At 42.3% G+C, this 16,800-nt stretch overlaps 1 protein-coding gene across 15 annotated transcripts; it reads left to right on the top strand.

The window, feature by feature from the left end:
* Nucleotides 1–1,246: 1,246 nt before the first annotated feature.
* On the top strand, nucleotides 1,247–15,977 carry ANKRD34B (ankyrin repeat domain 34B). 15 transcript variants are annotated; one of them, XM_082724748.1, is made up of 7 exons: nucleotides 1,248–1,861; nucleotides 2,842–2,983; nucleotides 4,764–4,850; nucleotides 5,908–5,982; nucleotides 7,787–7,875; nucleotides 10,600–10,756; nucleotides 12,735–15,977. In XM_082724748.1, exon 7 carries the CDS (start codon nucleotides 12,757–12,759, stop codon nucleotides 14,299–14,301), a length of 1,545 nt encoding a protein of 514 aa, XP_082580874.1. In that variant the 5' UTR covers nucleotides 1,248–1,861; nucleotides 2,842–2,983; nucleotides 4,764–4,850; nucleotides 5,908–5,982; nucleotides 7,787–7,875; nucleotides 10,600–10,756; nucleotides 12,735–12,756; the 3' UTR covers nucleotides 14,302–15,977. The 15 variants fall into 15 exon arrangements, 14 of the variants coding, with proteins under 14 accessions (XP_082580874.1, XP_082580877.1, XP_082580870.1 ...); XR_014310095.1 differs by lacking the exons at nucleotides 10,600–10,756; nucleotides 12,735–15,977 and adding an exon at nucleotides 8,822–10,533 and having other exon boundaries at nucleotides 1,247–1,861; XM_082724751.1 differs by lacking the exon at nucleotides 7,787–7,875.
* The last annotated feature ends 823 nt before the right edge of the window (nucleotides 15,978–16,800 follow it).

Below are 16,800 nucleotides of genomic sequence, written 5' to 3' on the forward strand. Positions count from 1 at the left end.
GAGGAGCAAGAGATTGAGATTGGAAGTTAGAGAAGGGGCCACAAGCAAAAAAAGGTAGTCAGCCTCTAAAAACTGGAAAAGGCAAATAGTTAGGACATCTGACCTCCAAAACTTTAAAACAATAAATTTGTGTTGTTTTAAGTCACTTAGTTTATGGTAATTTGTTACAAGTAGCAAAAGAAAATTAATAGAGTGAAAATTAGGTCATCTACTTTGAAAAACCATTTCACAATATCTGCGGAAGTTGAACACGTATGTATTTACGTATGTCTGTTTCCAATGTATACCCAACAAAAAATGTGTATATACTTTCACCAAAGACATCTACTATAATATTCCTAGCAGCATTATTTATAATGTCTCAAACCTGAGAATTACCCAAATGTCTATCAGTAGTATAATGAATAAATTTAGATAAATTCATACAGCATAATTCTTTACAGAAAGAAAAGAACAAACTATAACCATAGACAGTTTGCATCTCTTTAACATAATGTCAAGTGAAAGAAGTCAGACAACAGAGTAAATTCCATATAATTTGATTGTTATAAAGTGCAAATATAAGCAAAAAGTCTATGTTGGGTGAAGCTACTACCCTGCCCTCTCCAAAGGGAGGATATGAGGAAGTCTTCTGGGAAGCTGCTAATGTTCTGTGCCTTGATCTTAAGGATGCTTCATTTTGCACAATACCGTTGAGCCTGTGAAAAGTGCACCTTTTAACATGTACTATACATTAATAAAAACTTTTTTTTTAATGAAGGAAAGGAAGCCCCCTTGGGACCCTCCAATCTTCCCTCAAAAATGGACGGGGTTACACGGTAACCCATATCCAGGATTCCAACTCTCCAGTGGCCAACTCCAAGTTAAAATGTCCTGTGAACTTGCTTTACCTATTTTTACTAAAGGGCCCATTTCAGCGGGTTATTTTCCTAAATGAAAGAAGCCTGCCCACAGATAAGTTTACTTACCCCTTTGAGAACTCAAAACTACTAACTAGTTTTGATTGACATTAACCGAACAACAACAAAAATTGGTCATAGCCTTTTCTCCACCCTGATGATCCCTGGTAAATGAAGAGTTAAGATCACTACAGCACAGTTTAACACATAAAATACACATTTTGTTAAAGTGTTACATTAATGTTTTAATAACAGTGTAATAAAGTTATAAACTCATATAAACAAGAACGATTGCTCCCTCCAACAGCTCAACCTGAAGCGAGACTCAGGTTCTATCTAAAGCGGGTAGAAGGACGAGAAGGGGGAAGAAGGAGCCGTGGGAGTCACATACAGGGCCAGCCTGGTCGAATATGACCTGGAGGGAGAGACGCAGGTGTGGTCAGGGGAAACCAGAAGCCGGGATGTAGGGGTGGCGGTCTCCCTGCAGTGGAGAAGACCCTGCCGCCCCTGCCCTGGGCAAAGCCGGCCCCGCCAAAGCGCCGCGGCTGCGGTGAGGTGAATGTGTGCGTGTGGTGGGGCTACTTTTGGGGACAAAGGGCGGAGCTTCAGAGACAGACTTTAGCCCCGGGGTCCCAACAGACTTTGGCCCCGCCGCCCCCACCTGCCGCGCAGCTGGGAACCAGCGCGTCACTCCCAGCGGAAACGCCGCACAGCCCGGGCGTCTGGCGAGGTGCGCGCCTCCCGGCCCCCGCTCCGACGCTTCGCGGCTCCCGGCCCGCCGCCCCGCTCTCTCAGCCGAGCAGGGGCGTGGACAGGGCAGCACCTACCGGGATCCGTGAGTCCAACCGCCGAGGAGACCCCGAAGACAAGCCAGCCCTGACGGCAGCCCCGAGACTGGCGCGGAAGGTCTGAGGCTACCCGTGGGTGCGAGGCGCCGACGCCGACTTGACAGCGTGTCCCAGGTTCGTGTGCGACGGCGTCTCTGCGGGCTGCACTTGGAGAAACTTTGGTTCGGCGTGTTGGCTGCCGGGAGGAGGAGATGGAGGGCGCTGCCTGGGGCCCCGCGGCCTCCGTGCGCCCCGGCGGGTACGCTCAGGCCCTGGGAGCCCGCACCTCCCGCGCACCCTGACACTGCAGTGCCTTGAGCGGGGACGGAGACCAGGCGTCAACCGAAGGCTGCTGGTGGGCAGGGGCCTGTCCAGACTCCACCCGAGTCTGCTCTCCCCTCTCCCGCAATCCCTGCCTGCTTTTGGCTCGGGCTTTGCAGCGGCTCAGGCTTGCACCCCGCCGGGGATACGGGTTTCGCCTCCTACTCGGCCTTGCAGCGCGGGAGAGTGGATAGGGGCAGCCCCGCGGCTGCGGGATGTCAGGGAGCATCCGGGCAAGGGCTCGCGGGCGCGGGTTAGCGCCGCAGCGGGAACGGCGCGCGCGAGGCCGCAGGAGCGCGCGGGTCTGGGGGCCCGACTTGCGCGCGTCTCCGCAGGTGCCTCCGGCCGCTGGGAGGCGGGAGGTACTGGCTGGGCGCGGGAGGCGGGCGGGGGGCTGCCGAGCCGTTTGCAATCACTGGCTCGACAAATGGGAGTCACACGGGGGCGGGCAGCCCGGTCCCGGCGTCTCTCGGGCGCGCACCGCCTTGGCACGAGGACCCCGAATCCCCTTACGGGAGGTCTGAGGTCCAGAGGTGCCCCTGCCCAGGGATGGGGGCAATGGCTGCTCCCCTCGGACGCGCCATTTCCCAAGGGAGGGCCGAGTTCTCCGGCCTGGCGGTGCGGGCACCGCTCGGCTGCGGCTCTGGGCAGAACCCCTTCACGTGGATGGCGATCGCCTCAGCTCGCCGGCTGCCTGTCTTGTCTCAGAGACGAGGCGACAGAACGCACACCCCGCCCCCATCGGTGCCCCGGCGCTGTCGCCCCAGTCACCTTCCTTTGCCCTTCTCCGACAGCACCACGGACTCGCTCGCTCTCGCTCTCAGGACAAACTGAGGAAACAACCTTGGTTCCCGGAACCGGCGGGGACTGTGGAGACGCTACCAGAATCCTCAACAGCTTGGAAATCCGATCACCTTGGCTCCCGGAGACTTGGAGGTATAGGTTTGCGTGTCTGCGTGTGTGCTGGGAGGGGTGTCTGCTGAGAGAGGTGGGGACCTAGCCCAGAGGCCTAGGGGACGTACAAGTAACTAAGAGACACCAGCCCTTTTTGGCTTTGTCTGAGCAAACCGAGCAAACCTTACTAGCTACTCACTCCTTCCCTTGGGCAGTTTCGAAATATTTCTTACAAGCTGGTGCCAGAGAAGAACACTTTTCTTGGCAAGTCTTTACGTTTCCTGGGACAATCTCCCGTGCGTCTTTTGTTCTGGCTTTGCCCCTTTGCTTGCATGGCAAGAAGACACATGCTCTGCTTGTGGCAGGCCGACTTGCTTCATTCTAAGTGCCACTAGCCCCCACATCCCGGCCTTGGGCTGCCCACTGTACCTCTGGATTTTTTTTCAGACCTGTCTGGGAAGGGTGGGACTGCAAACCTCCAGGGCCTGGCCCGTCCTAAGTCAAGGCTGTACTCTTCTCTAGCCCTGTGGGCTCCTTCATCCCTCTCTAGGCCGTGGCAATCATCTCTGCCCTTTGCATCCTCGTTCCAGCCTGAAGTGGGGTTTGACAGCAAATAGGAAGTGAGACTAGAATGAAGAAGGAAGAGTTTGTCACAGATTTTCTCCAAGTCTGCCTAGGAAGCGTCCCCTATTGACTATGTGGGACTGGAGCCTGAAACCTCATTTGTAATAAGCTCTCCATGTGATTACGCCCGCAGAGATAAGAAGCCCATTGGTGTAGGCACTTTGGCCTCCCAGTTGTCAGACCCCATCAGCCCAGGATTCATATTTAGTGATGCATGTTTAGAAATGGACGTTTATTTAATTCCTAAAGGGCAATTATATCAGGATCTTCTAAAATTTTCACAATCATCTTCTGTTGATAACTATACCCATTTTAGGATGAAGGGATCAGATTCCCAAGGGTTGGTAACTTGGGAATAAACAGAGCCACAATCTCTGATACATGCAACTTGCTGCTCTTTCTGAGCTTCCATCCCCTTGTGGGCAGCACAAAGACAGGACGACCCCGGGCAAGAGTTAGACCCTGAATATCCAGCTTGAAACCCATTTGTTACTGTCCACCACCACCCTCACCCCCCGCTTGCCGCCCTCTCCCACCATGGCCCTTTATGGGAGGGAACACCAATCCTATTCGGACGTAGGGTAAGGATGTGAAAGGAAAATAACATTTCTCTCTGCATGCAAGGAAAATGGGATGGCTTGGAGAGAAAGAGCCACAGGGAAGGCCAAGCTTTTCATCTCTAAAAAGGCTTCTAAAATACCTCAGCCCGTGTGGCACTACCATTGTTGATACCACTCAAATCAGGTACTCAGAACAAAACCCTATTCTGTGGGAAGCTGGTATCCAAGAAGCAAGGAAACAGAAGAGAAACCTGAAGGAAAGGACACAGGAAGATCTAATTAAGTCCTGGTGAGCAGGCGAATAAGAGGAATGACTGGGAGTTCTCCCACCCTTCCTTCCTTGGCCTCCTCAGCTGCATGGACTGGTGTGGGGTGGGGGAGGGCTGGACCAGGTAAGCGCTGCTGCCCTTTCAACCCCAGCATCCTTGCAGGGCAAGCCTTGGCCTGTATACACAGGACTGCGGTGCATGGGATCCACTCCAGACACTTTTACTCATAATCGCTGAAATGTAATTAACCAAACAAACACTGTAGGGATGTCTCAACAAGGAATTAAAAAACTAGACTCCGAAGGGGAGAGATGTGTGGAACAAATTATTGGTATTTATGTAACTCTGAATAGCTTTGATTTCCTTCAGCAGGAACTGACAGCTGGCTGACAAAAAAACTCACCCAGGGAGAGAAAAGGCATAAGTGAAGTATGAAATTTTGAATAACGTTTTCAGGTAACTTTCTATTTCCATTTAGAGTGGGTGTCTAGAGGGGCGAATGTAGTTATTTGAATTGCTTCATTTATCAACAGAGATTTTTAATAGGGCTCATAATTTTAAGACCCAGTGCTTTTTTACTTCCTTTTTTTCCTGGCCTTCTAGTCTCCTGCTAGCAGAGCAGAGGTCTGGGAATTCAGCCTGTAAACTCTCACTTTATCTCCTATTTTTAGCCTTTCTGATCGATGTGCTCAGAGAATAAATCTTGTTTTCTTGCCAAGAAGAGTGGTTATCTACTTGGGGTGGAGAAAAGTAACTGGGAGTCCAGTAGATTTGTCCAGAGATGTCAAACCATCCTCACTGTCAGCCCTGTACCTCATTACCACTTTCTGTGTCACATGGGGCCTCTCAGCACTGAACTTCCCAGGGCCTGTGGGTCACCTGGCTCCTAGTCATGGGGCCACCTCTGTTATGCCTCTGTTATGCTAAGGCAGTTTACCACACCACCATCCCCACTCTGTTTCCAAAGTTTGCCTGGTATCTGTTATCTGATGATACATCTCTTCCCAAGTTTTCGTTCTTCACAGTATATATATATATATATTTAATTTTTAAGTAACCAAACTGTAATTTCTGTGAAGTCTTGGAAGTAGAGAGAGGCACAAAAAGAGTATAGTAAATATGCCATGATGAATCATAAATGATGTTAAAGACATTCTAATTTTAAAATAAAAAGGAATTTGTCCAGCTGTTTAATAATTAATCTTATAATATGTGGAAATTATTGTATTTGGAAGTTATAAGGAAAATACATTTAAGGTTATCTTTTTTCCATATTCACTAAATAGATTCCATTTATGTTTACAAAACATTATTTACAGATCTTTAAAAAATTTTTAATATTTTATGTTATTTAAGTAGCCTGTGAAATGACATGATAAAAATAAAAGAAGGCTAAATTCTGAGATAGAATTTTTAAAAAGAATACACTGAGTAGTGAGGCACAATAGGAAAGTCTTTTTCTAGACATCTGATTTCATCACCTCCTACCACCCCCTCCCTGCCTTGAATAAAGGTTTGATCCTTGTCATGTTACAGAAGAGGGACCCAAGACTGAGAGGCTAAGAGATCTGATGGTGGTGTACAGCTCGTAAGTAGGGGAGTCAAGATGGAAATGTGGGTCTGAGTCCAGAACTTTCTCCAGTTGACCTGTTATCTATTTGGAAGGTGTAGCTGAGTGTGGGGATTATTTATATGCTATATTATAACAAAGGGTCTGACTGAATGTTAATACAGTGTCAGCAGTGGGTGCTCCGTGAGGATGTTTCACAGAATGAGACAGGAAGCAAGAACATTCCTGAACCAGGATAATTGTAGGCTAGAGATGTAATCTTCATCACAGGTAGGGCTTAGCTTTATGAAGAGTAGAAAAATTGAGCTTCAGTTTCAGCATTTTTGATGTGCAAGTGGATGACCGTGATAAAAGAATTGGAAGAGAGAAAAGGCTTAAAGACAAGGGGATTGTCCCAATAAGGAACTGAATATGAGACACTAGGAACACAAGCGTGTATTCATGTGGACAATTCATGTGTATCTGACAGCTTTTTGCTCCATGAACTTTAAACAGTTTTAGAATTGTTCTATTAAATGTGAACAGTTTAAAAAGTGAGCAACCCAAGGGGCTTTAGAAGCCTTTAAAATGAACAAAGAGTAAGGCTCTGTTGTTGCTGCTTTTATTCTAGATAGTTTTTTTTTTTAAGATTTTATTTATTTATTTGACAGAGAGAGATCGCAAGTAGACAGAGAGGCAGGCAGAGAGAGAGAGAGAGAAGCAGGCTCCCTGCCGAGCAGAGAGCCCGATGCGGGCCTAGATCTCAGGAGCCTGAGATCATGACCTGAGCCAAAGGCAGCGGCTTAATCCACTGAGCCACCCAGGCACCCTATTCTAGACAGTTCTAAAGGGGGTATGCCTACATCCACGAGACAGATTCACTAGTTGCCAGTAGCTAGTTGGTGCCATTGCCCAGCTTCTTCAGAGAGCCCTGGGACCCACAACACCCGCCTTTTCTGCAGGACCACAGTGGGCCACTGCACCCCTCAAGCAGCCTAGTCAGCAGTACATTACCAATTCCTCTTCTTTTCCCAGAACCTTCTGACACTAACCTTGGTGAGACAAAGTTATGACAGAAAGTTGTCAGGTTTAGTGTTGTGCAGAAAACATTTACACGAGGTTGAGTGAAAAGATTTGAAAGTCTTTCCAAAAGATTCTTATGACTTCTTTTTTAAACAGGGGCTCCTGGGTGGCTCAGTGGTTAAGCCTCTGCCTTTGGCTCAGGTCATGATCTCAGGGTCCTCAGATCAAGGTCTGCATCGGGCTCTCTGCTCAGCAGGAAGCCTGCTTCCCCCTCTCTCTCTGCCTGCCTCTCTGCCTACTTGTGATCTCTCTCTCTGTCAAATAAATAAAATATTTTTTTAAAAAAAGACTTTTTAAAAAACAAACAAGACGGGCCCTGACACTAGAAACTATATGAGAATACAGTACTGAAATCTATGGGGTGCCTGGGTGGCTCAGTTGGTTAAGTGTCTGCCTTCAGCTCAGGGTCCTGGGATTGAGCCCCATGTAGGGCGGGGAGCATGCTTCTCCCTCTCTCTTTGCGGCTCCCCCTCTTTGTGCTCCCTCTCTCTCTCTCCCTGTCATATACATAAATAAAATCTAAAAAAATTAAAAAAGAAATCTGCTATCTGGCAAACTTGTTCTTATTTGAATATGTTTCTCAAATGCCACTTTTGGTCAAAGGTGTTTTTATGTGACTGATACTGTATCTCTTCTCCAACTGTGGTTACCAAATGGTTTCTATATTTGACATTATGTTCCAGCTAATTTCTCTACATCTCTTTGCTTTATTAAACACATTAGTATATGAAAAATGCTAAAAGAAGGGGTTTTTTGCTAGCTCTTTTCAGATGCTTTGCAGTCAGAATAGACCACTGGTGGGATCCAAGCTGTCAAGCAATCCTATATTCCTAAGGTCTCAAATTGCAGGTATGCCTGGCTTTGGAACAGCTTTCATAGATTATTGCACAGGGGAATGAAAAACGTAGCATTCACTTTCATTGTACTTATGTATGTATATATGGAATATTTCTTTGCTTAACATCATGAGTGATACTAGAGTAGAATGAGTAAGTATATTCTTTTGAATACCGCCTTTCAGGAGCTCCCTAGTTGAAACTCCTTGAAAGTGTAGGCATAAATACTATTGATAACACAGAACTGAATGATGTCATAAACATATCACTCTTTCAAGTTTTAATTATGGAATGGGGCACCTGGGGAGCTCAGTCTGCCTTTAGCTCAGGTTATGAACCCTGGGGCCTGGGATCAAGCTCAGCAAGCTTGTCTTGGCAGAACTTCTAGTAGTTGAATGTTGAATTTCCTAGCGTAGACCTCTAATTTTCCTTTTTTCCCCTCTATTCTTTTTGTTTAACTGTTAGAGATTTTTATCAATATTGTCATCATACCTATTTAGTTTTGCAGTTTGTATGGTGTTTTTGTCTCCCCCCCCCAAAGATTTTATTTATTTATTTATTTGACAGAGAGGGAGAGAGCACAAGTAGGCAGAGAGGCAGGTAGAGAGAGAGGGGGAAGCAGGCTCCCCACAGAGCAGAGAGTCCGATGCGGGGCTCAATCCCACGACCCTGAGATCATGACCTGAGCCCAAGGCAGTTGCTCAACCAACTGAGCCACCCAGGTGTGCCTGTTTTTGCCTTTTGAGAATGCTTTTTAATAGTCTCTGAATACTCTTTTTCCTAGAACTTTGTTTTTGTTTCATGGTTACAACAGCTTATATCTAAAGATAAAGAGCTTTTGAAGTTTTTATCTTCCTAGTATCTGTCTCCTCCAAGTTGCTTTTTCTCTATGTGTTCTGGTCTCTAATGGAAGAGGCTTTTCTCTTTTGTTTTGTGTTTTATTTTGATTATCTGTTCAGGATTAAAGGGCTTGGATTAAAAAGCTGATGAGAAGACTGGAGCACATGGGTGAGGCTTGTAATCCTTAAACCTTGCTGTAGGATGATCTGAGCGGCATGTTAGGGAATCCCTGTGGTTAGTACTCTTCGTATTTTCTTTTCAGTGGGTCAAATTCTCAACAGAAGAGTATAGCAATATTCTGCTGCATAATAAGGGTACAGGCTGCCAGCTTAGAGTGGAATTGGGGAGAAGGCTCTGAGTCTCTTCATTCAGTGATCAGTGAGCTTTCAGTCACTTAGTCCCTGTTTTCTAGTCCTCAAATATGTCAGGTACCTTCCCGTCCAGAGACCCTCCAATTTCATCATTTCTGAAGAATAAAGGTCTCTCCAGAATAAAGAACAACTCAAGTGGGAGGATTAATATCCTATCTCTTACTGGCTTAGAGTAGAAGAATCACCTGAGGTAGTCAAATTTCAATGCATGTATAAATCACCCAAGGATCTAATTAAAATGTAGGCTCTGATTCAATAGATCCAAGATGCAACCTGAGATGAAGCCTCAGGTAATGGTGGTGAAGCTGCTGGTCCAAGGTAGGATCACACTTTGGCTGGTGAGGACCAAGGGATGTAACTGCTTCTCCTAACAGCTTTTCACCTAGTCCTCATTATTTTTTAAAAAATATTTTATTTATTTATTTGACAGAGAGAGATCACAAGTAGTCAGAGAGGCAGGCAGAGAAAGAGGGGGAAGCAGGCTCCCCGCTGAGCAGAGAGTCTGATGCAGGCCTTGATCCGAGGACCCTGAGATCATGACCTGAGCCGAAGGCAGAGGCTTAACTCACTGAGCCACCCAGGCGCCCCTAGTACTCATTATTTTAGCTATACTCTCTACCACCAACGCCACCCGCCCAGTTCTAGAACTTCTGCCGTTACTGCCTCTTGCGAGGATTCTAGAGTGTATGTGGGCTGAGTTCTCAACTTTATCATGAATGAACTGAGGCACAGCCTTCTCAGGTTGGCTAATTTGCTTAATACTGGCCCATCTGCTTTCTGGCTTTCAAAATATTGCCGTTGTCTCCTTTTCCTGCTATCCTTATGAATTTATGTCTTTTAAAAAATTCTTGAGGCACCTGGCTGGCTCAGTCAGTGGAATGTACAACTCTTGATCTCAGGGTTATGACTTGGAACCCCATGTTGGGTGAAGAGATTACTTAAAAATAAAAGCTTGGGGCACCTGGCTGGCTCCGTTGGTTAAGCATTTGCTTTCGGCTGAGGTCATGATCCCAGTGTTAGGATCGAACCCTGCATCCAGGTCCCTGTTCAGTGGGGGGTCTGCTTCTCCCTCTCCCTCTGCCCCTCCTCCTTGCTTGTGTTCTCTCTCAAATAAATAAATAAAATCTTTAAACAAATAAAAATACAATCTTAAAAAAATTTTAAATAAAAAATAAAATTAAATCTTCAGTTTCAAAGGATTGTTTAGGAAGAGGCAAAATTAAATGTGTGTGCTCTGCCATATTTACCCTAACTATAACCATCTGCTAAAATATTTTTCTAAAGTTTGGTTATATCAGCATAAATAGAGCCTGATTTATGATAAATAACTGCTATTTTGAGCCTTTAGGTTTTTGCACAAAGAACATTCTCTACTTCTCTCTTCCTACTTTATCTGCTTACCAAACTCTCATGCAATCTTTAAGACCCAGCTCAAATGGCTGCCCTCTGTGAAGCCCCTCAGTCTCCAAACCACCAAAGCCTGTACAGTCTTTTTTTAAAAAATATTTTATTTATTTATTTGACAGGGAGACAGACACAGCAAGAGAGGGAACACAAGCAAGGGGAGCAGGAGCGGGGGAAGCAGGCTTCCCATGGAGCAGGGAGCCCGACGTGGGGCTCCATCCCAGGACCGGGGATCATGACCTGAGCTGAAGGCAGATGCTTAATGACTGAGCCACCCAGGTGCCCCAAGCCTGTATATTTTCATGACTTTAACTCATAACCAGCTGCTTATTTAGTATCTCTTCCAAACGACTAAGCAAGCTCTGCAGGATAGGGCATGTGCCTTGTAGCCAGTGCCCAGGACATAACAGGAGCTTGCAGCTATTTAACACTTAGATTCTAAGTTCTGTATGCATGTCTTTTTTCCCCTCTTCATTTTCTTTCTGTTCCCTTCATCTCTTTTTCTGTCCATTAAGAGGTCACTATATTTATTATCTATTCCATTATCCAATAAAAAAATTCATGTCCCATACTGTTAATTTAAAAGTAAATACATGGAATAAATATTACTTTTCAATTTCTAAAACCTACCTCATTAAATAAAATAGATTTAAATATTATATGAACTCCATTTGATTTTTCTACCCAGCTCTAAGTATTATTCAGAGACAAACATTTTCTCAGCTCTAGATAAAAGACATAATTTTTTTTAATAGCTCTACACCCAACATGGGGCTTGAAATTATGTCCCCGAGATCAAAAGTTTTATGATGTTCTTCCACCTGAGCCAGCCAGGCACCCCCAAAGACATAATTCTTATCAACTAATGGAATTATCTGTTGAAGGAGTTTGAATCTAAATTATTTAAATAAATTAAACATAATTTTTAGTTTTAGTGATAGAAAAATGTTTATAAACACTACATGTCCTTATTCATATTTTTAGCCTAGAAAACTCCTTTTTCAGAGCAAAGGTACTCTGTCAAGGGGCATCTGGGTGGCTCAGTGGGTTAAGCCTCTGTCTTCAGCTCAGGTCATGATCTCAGGGTCCTGGGATCGAGCTCCACATTGGACTCTCTGCTCAGCAGGGATCCTGCTTCCCCCTCTCTCTCTCTGCCTGCCTCTCTGCCTACTTGTGATCTCTCTCTGTGTGTCAAATAAATAAAATTAAAAAAAAAAAAAAGGTACTCTGTCAAAATTTAACCGAACAGTATGTGACCAACCCCATCCATAATCTAGTATATGATTTAAATAATGAAATCAAGCAAAATGCATAATCATATGTTCACCATTCCCATCTCAGTGTGAGTTCCAGACACTGTGTCAGATATTTTAATGTCTTGTAGTTCAGATGATTTTTTCATCCTTTAAAAAACAAAAAAATGTTCCTCGAGGGACACCTGGGTGGCTCAATCGGTGTTCAGTGGGGTCTGCTTCTCCCTCTGCCTCTCTCCTCTGCTTGTGCTCTCTCTCTCTCTCAAATGAATAAATAAAATCATTTTAAAAAAATTTCCTTGGGGCACCTGGGTGGCTCAGTGGGTTAAGCCTCTGCCTTCAGCTCAGGTCATGATCCCAGGGTCCTGGGATCGAGTCTGGCATCGGGCTTTCTGCTTGGCGGGGAGCCTGCTTCCTCCTCTCTCTCTGCCTGCCTCTCTGCCTGCTTGTGATTTCTGTCTGTCAAATAAAATAAATAAGTAAATAAAATTTTAAAATCTTTAAAAAGAAAAAAAGCTCCTCAAATTGAAAATCTAGATAATAGTTGCATTATCTAACGTAAGAGCACATGTAAGTAATTTGACCCTAAGAAATATTTAGATTTATCTGCCATAAATATCTGTATTTTCATTGATTCAGTTGCAATTACACAGAATTTTGGAATTTTTCCTTAAATCTACATTTTAGTGTTATTTTAATAATATTTTTCACAAGTGGAAAGTAAATGGATTGCTGTTTAATTAATGTGGAATTTAGGGAAGTACTAGGCTGGTATTATATCATAAATATTCAATGTGGATTTTGAAAGTAAATTTTAGTATGTGATTCCCTATAGGCTGTTACTGTTCTAAAATTTCTTTAATTCTGCAATTCACTATTGTGTTCTGTATTATTAACAATCTCATTTATGTCCTGTTACTCTATATATACATATTTCAGAAGTTATGAATAATAACATGAATGAAGACTGGGATCTTTTGTTCTTCATATTCTTTGATAACCAGGTATTGATTCTGACTTTTGAAGATGGATGAAGGTGTAGAAATTTCAAGTGATGGAAATTCCCTCATCAAAGCAGTCCATCAGAGCCGGCTTCGCCTCACAAGACTCTTGCTAGAAGGTGGTGCCTACATTAACGAGAGCAATGACCGTGGAGAAACACCTTTAATGATCGCTTGTAAGACTAAACATGTTGATCACCAGAGTGTCAGTAAAGCCAAAATGGTTAAATACCTATTAGAAAACAATGCTGACCCCAACATACAGGACAAATCTGGGAAAACTGCTTTGATGCACGCTTGCTTAGAAAAAGCTGGTCCTGAAGTTGTTTCCCTGCTTCTAAACAATGGGGCTGATCTCAGCCTGCAAGACCATTCTAGTTATTCAGCCCTTGTTTATGCTATAAATTCAGAGGATAGAGAAACCCTGAAAGTTCTACTTAGCGCTTGCAAGGCAAAAGGGAAAGAGGTCATTATCATAACGACAGCGAAATCCCCCTCTGGTAGGCACACTACCAAACAGTACTTAAATATGCCCCCTGTAGATATAGATGGGGGTCATTCCCCAGCCTCCTGTGCCACTCCTTCAGAAATAGACATAAAAACAGCCTCATTGCCACTTACACATTCTTCTGAAACTGAAACGACCTTTTTTGGCCTTAAAGGTCTGGAGCTCTCAGGAAGTAGTGATGATACACAGGACCCAGGCTCCCCTGTGAGGAAGCCTGCTGTGGCCTCTAATGGGCCCAAGCTACCCCAACCTCCAACCTGGATCAAGAGTCCTCCCTTACTAATGCACCAAAACAGGGTGGCCTCTTTGCAGGAGGAGCTCCAGGATATTACTCCAGAGGAAGAATTATCCTACAAAACCAATGGGGTGGCACTTTCCAAGCGCTTCATCACTAGGCACCAAAGTATTGATGTAAAAGACACAGCACATTTATTAAGAGCCTTTGATCAGGCCAGCTCAAGAAAGATGTCATACGATGAAATAAATCATCAGGCATTTTTTTCAGAAGGAAACCAGCAATGCACTGAAATCCCTGCTGACCCAGATCCAGACTCTAACCAGACAATCTTTGCTTCTACCTTAAGAAGTATAGTTCAAAAAAGAAACTCAGGGGCAAATCACTACAGCTCTGATTCCCAGCTCTCCGCTGGTCTTACCCCTACAACTTTAGAAGATGGCAAAGCACTTATAGGAAAGAAAAAGGTCTTCTCGCCATCTCCTTCCTTGCTGTCAGGGCCTAGAGAATTGCTGGAGAATATCTCACCAGGTCCCTTGAGCAGGAGAAATCATACACTTTTAGAAAGGCGTGGGTCAGGAGCTTTCTCTTTAGATCACAATATTACTCAAGCCAGACCAGGATTTCTGCCACCCTTAAATGTGAATCCTCACCCTCCCATTTCAGATATCAATGCCAATAATAAGATTTCCAGCCTCCTTTCTTGTGGTCAAAAAGTGCTTATGCCAACAGTTCCTATGTTCCCTAAAGAATTCAAAAGCAAAAAAATGTTGTTAAGGAGACAATCATTGCAAACAGAACAAATTAAGCAATTAGTAAATTTTTAAGAGATGCCTAGAAAGCACATTTTGTTCAGTTGTCTACATCAGAGAAATATAGAACCACAGAAGAAGTCTCAAATTTTCATCCTTTTAAATCTTGTAATTGGTTAGTCCATCATTGTTAGGGTCATCAAAATATACTGCGTATTGTCCTAGGCACTGTGGACATACAAATAATATGTAGTTTCTACTAAGGAAATTTAAACAAAATTAAAGCTGTATTTCTCAAAATTTCTAATATATAACAACCTTCATGTGGCCCAAGTTTCTAATTTAAACAAAAATCAGTAAAAAAAAGAAGGTCAAATATGTTGGAGATGATTTCATATTTTTCAAATATTTTATTAGGAAACATTGCATTCAAATCAATAAACATTTTTAACATTACAAGTCAATAAATGATTGTAATTTTCCGAGATGCCAAAAGCATTAAAAAAAAATGAAAGTGTTCTATGATCAATAAGCCTGTACGGTATAAGGAAAGGTATAAGGTATAAGGAAAGAATGAACTAATTCTTAAAAATGTTGATTGCAAGTGTATGAAATCTAATTAAAATTTTAAAAGGCTAACCATTATAGTATACTGGGCAGCTAATATTCATGTTGTCAGCTTTATCAATGTCAAATAACAGATCGGAGTTTTATAAGCTAGTAATAATCTATGCTAAGTGTTAGTGTGTTGTTTTTTGCTTGGTTTTATTTTGTCTTTAATGTTATCCCATAAATTCTTTCTTCATATCCTTTAATTCCTGCTATTATTTTTTAAGTCTATCCATAGGTTCCCAATAACAAGAAAAAGCAGAAGTTTAACAGCATTCCTCTTTACTTATATCAAATTATTCTTGTCTTTCTACAGACAACCAAAAAAACAAAAATCTGGGGGATTATCACAAATAGAAACTATGTGCTTGCTTCATTTTAGAAAAGAAAAACTGATTATTAGATTCTCTTAGGTTAGGTAAAATTAGAAAAGCCAGTAGAAACTTAATTACAAAATACACTATTCGGTCAAGATTAAACAATATCTTTTAATTTCTAACATGTAATTATTAGACATTTATATAATAAGGATAATTTCCTTAGTGTGACATTCCAATCATCTAGTATTTAGGACCTGTGAATAACTTCTAACAAAATAAATGAATACCATGTTACTATCATAAAATATTACAAAATGACTATATTATCTAAACGACTTCAAAATGTGGTGTCTATATAAAGAATCCTTATTTCAATCTAACAGTTTTACAACAAAGAGTACATCAAATTATACAAAACAGGAGTGAATTAATTTGATGACTGACATATACAACTTTATTTCTTTGCCTTCTATTAGTAGAGGAGATCCTAACAATTGGCATGATGCTTTTCTTGGTAATTTGATATAAGCAAATTGTAATGTACATGGTAATTATTTAATTTTTTTGTGGTTTTCATTTGAGTAAAATAATTGGAGGTTTTCCATTTAATGTTTTAAAGAACATTACTGTAAATTACATTAGAAATATTTTTTGATTCAGAACTTAGAATTGTACCTGATGTTTATAAGTAGCTAAACCCTTTTTGCAAGTTTTAATATTGAGAAAAGTGCTTGGCTTTAAGTTGCAAGGATACAGTTTGGAAGAATATGTAAATAGATTAGTTCAGAAACAAAATGTTATCAATAAAAATTTTAAATGTTATTTTGATTATCATTTTTATTTATCTCAAATACTAACAAATATTTCAAAATAATCTCAGGAGAAATTGTGCCACATGTTACTTTAATAGGAAACTGAGAATAATGTTTGTTGCTATTCTAATCCCAATATGCAAAAAATATTTAATAAGACTAAACCTTTGTTGGCTGTATGTGGAAGAGCTTTTAGTCTTCTCTCAATCCTGAAAACATTTTAGGGGCTAAGGTTCCTTGAGTTAGGTTGTAAAACCATCCTATGGGACTTTTCACTCTATTAAGTGAAATATATCACTGGGATTCCAATGGTAGGTAAGTCACAGATGTTTGTAACAGGAGTCAGATATATAGATATGTGTTATATTTTAACACAACATAAAAGTATGATTTAACTTTAATTTAAAGATGTGATGAACCTTCATTCATTAGTTTTACAGGTACAATTCCTAGTTACTTGTGGCTAGGATTTCCACAGAGTACAGCTAATACTGATTCACTGTGTCCTCCTAGGGAGGACATAGGGCAGTCCTAGTTACAGAGACAATTGCTGATAGTGTCCCATCCAAGCAGTGCCAGGGAAGGTGATGAACACCTGCCTGGCATATTTTTTGGTAGAGATGTATCCATCAGTTATCCAGTACCTGGACCTTTTAAAATCTCAAATGATTAACTACACTTATTCTGATTAAATACTATGTAGCCTTCTAATAACTTGATTTCCATATAGCTTGTTTAAAGGAAGGAATGAACTGTCAGGGTGATGACAACTGTATTAATCATGGATTTTTGTTGTTGGTGGTGGTTTTGTTTTCTGGGTTTTTTTTTTTTTT

This window comes from Mustela nivalis (genome assembly GCF_964662115.1).
Source record: "Mustela nivalis genome assembly, chromosome: 3".
Taxonomy (NCBI): Eukaryota; Metazoa; Chordata; class Mammalia; order Carnivora; family Mustelidae; genus Mustela; species Mustela nivalis.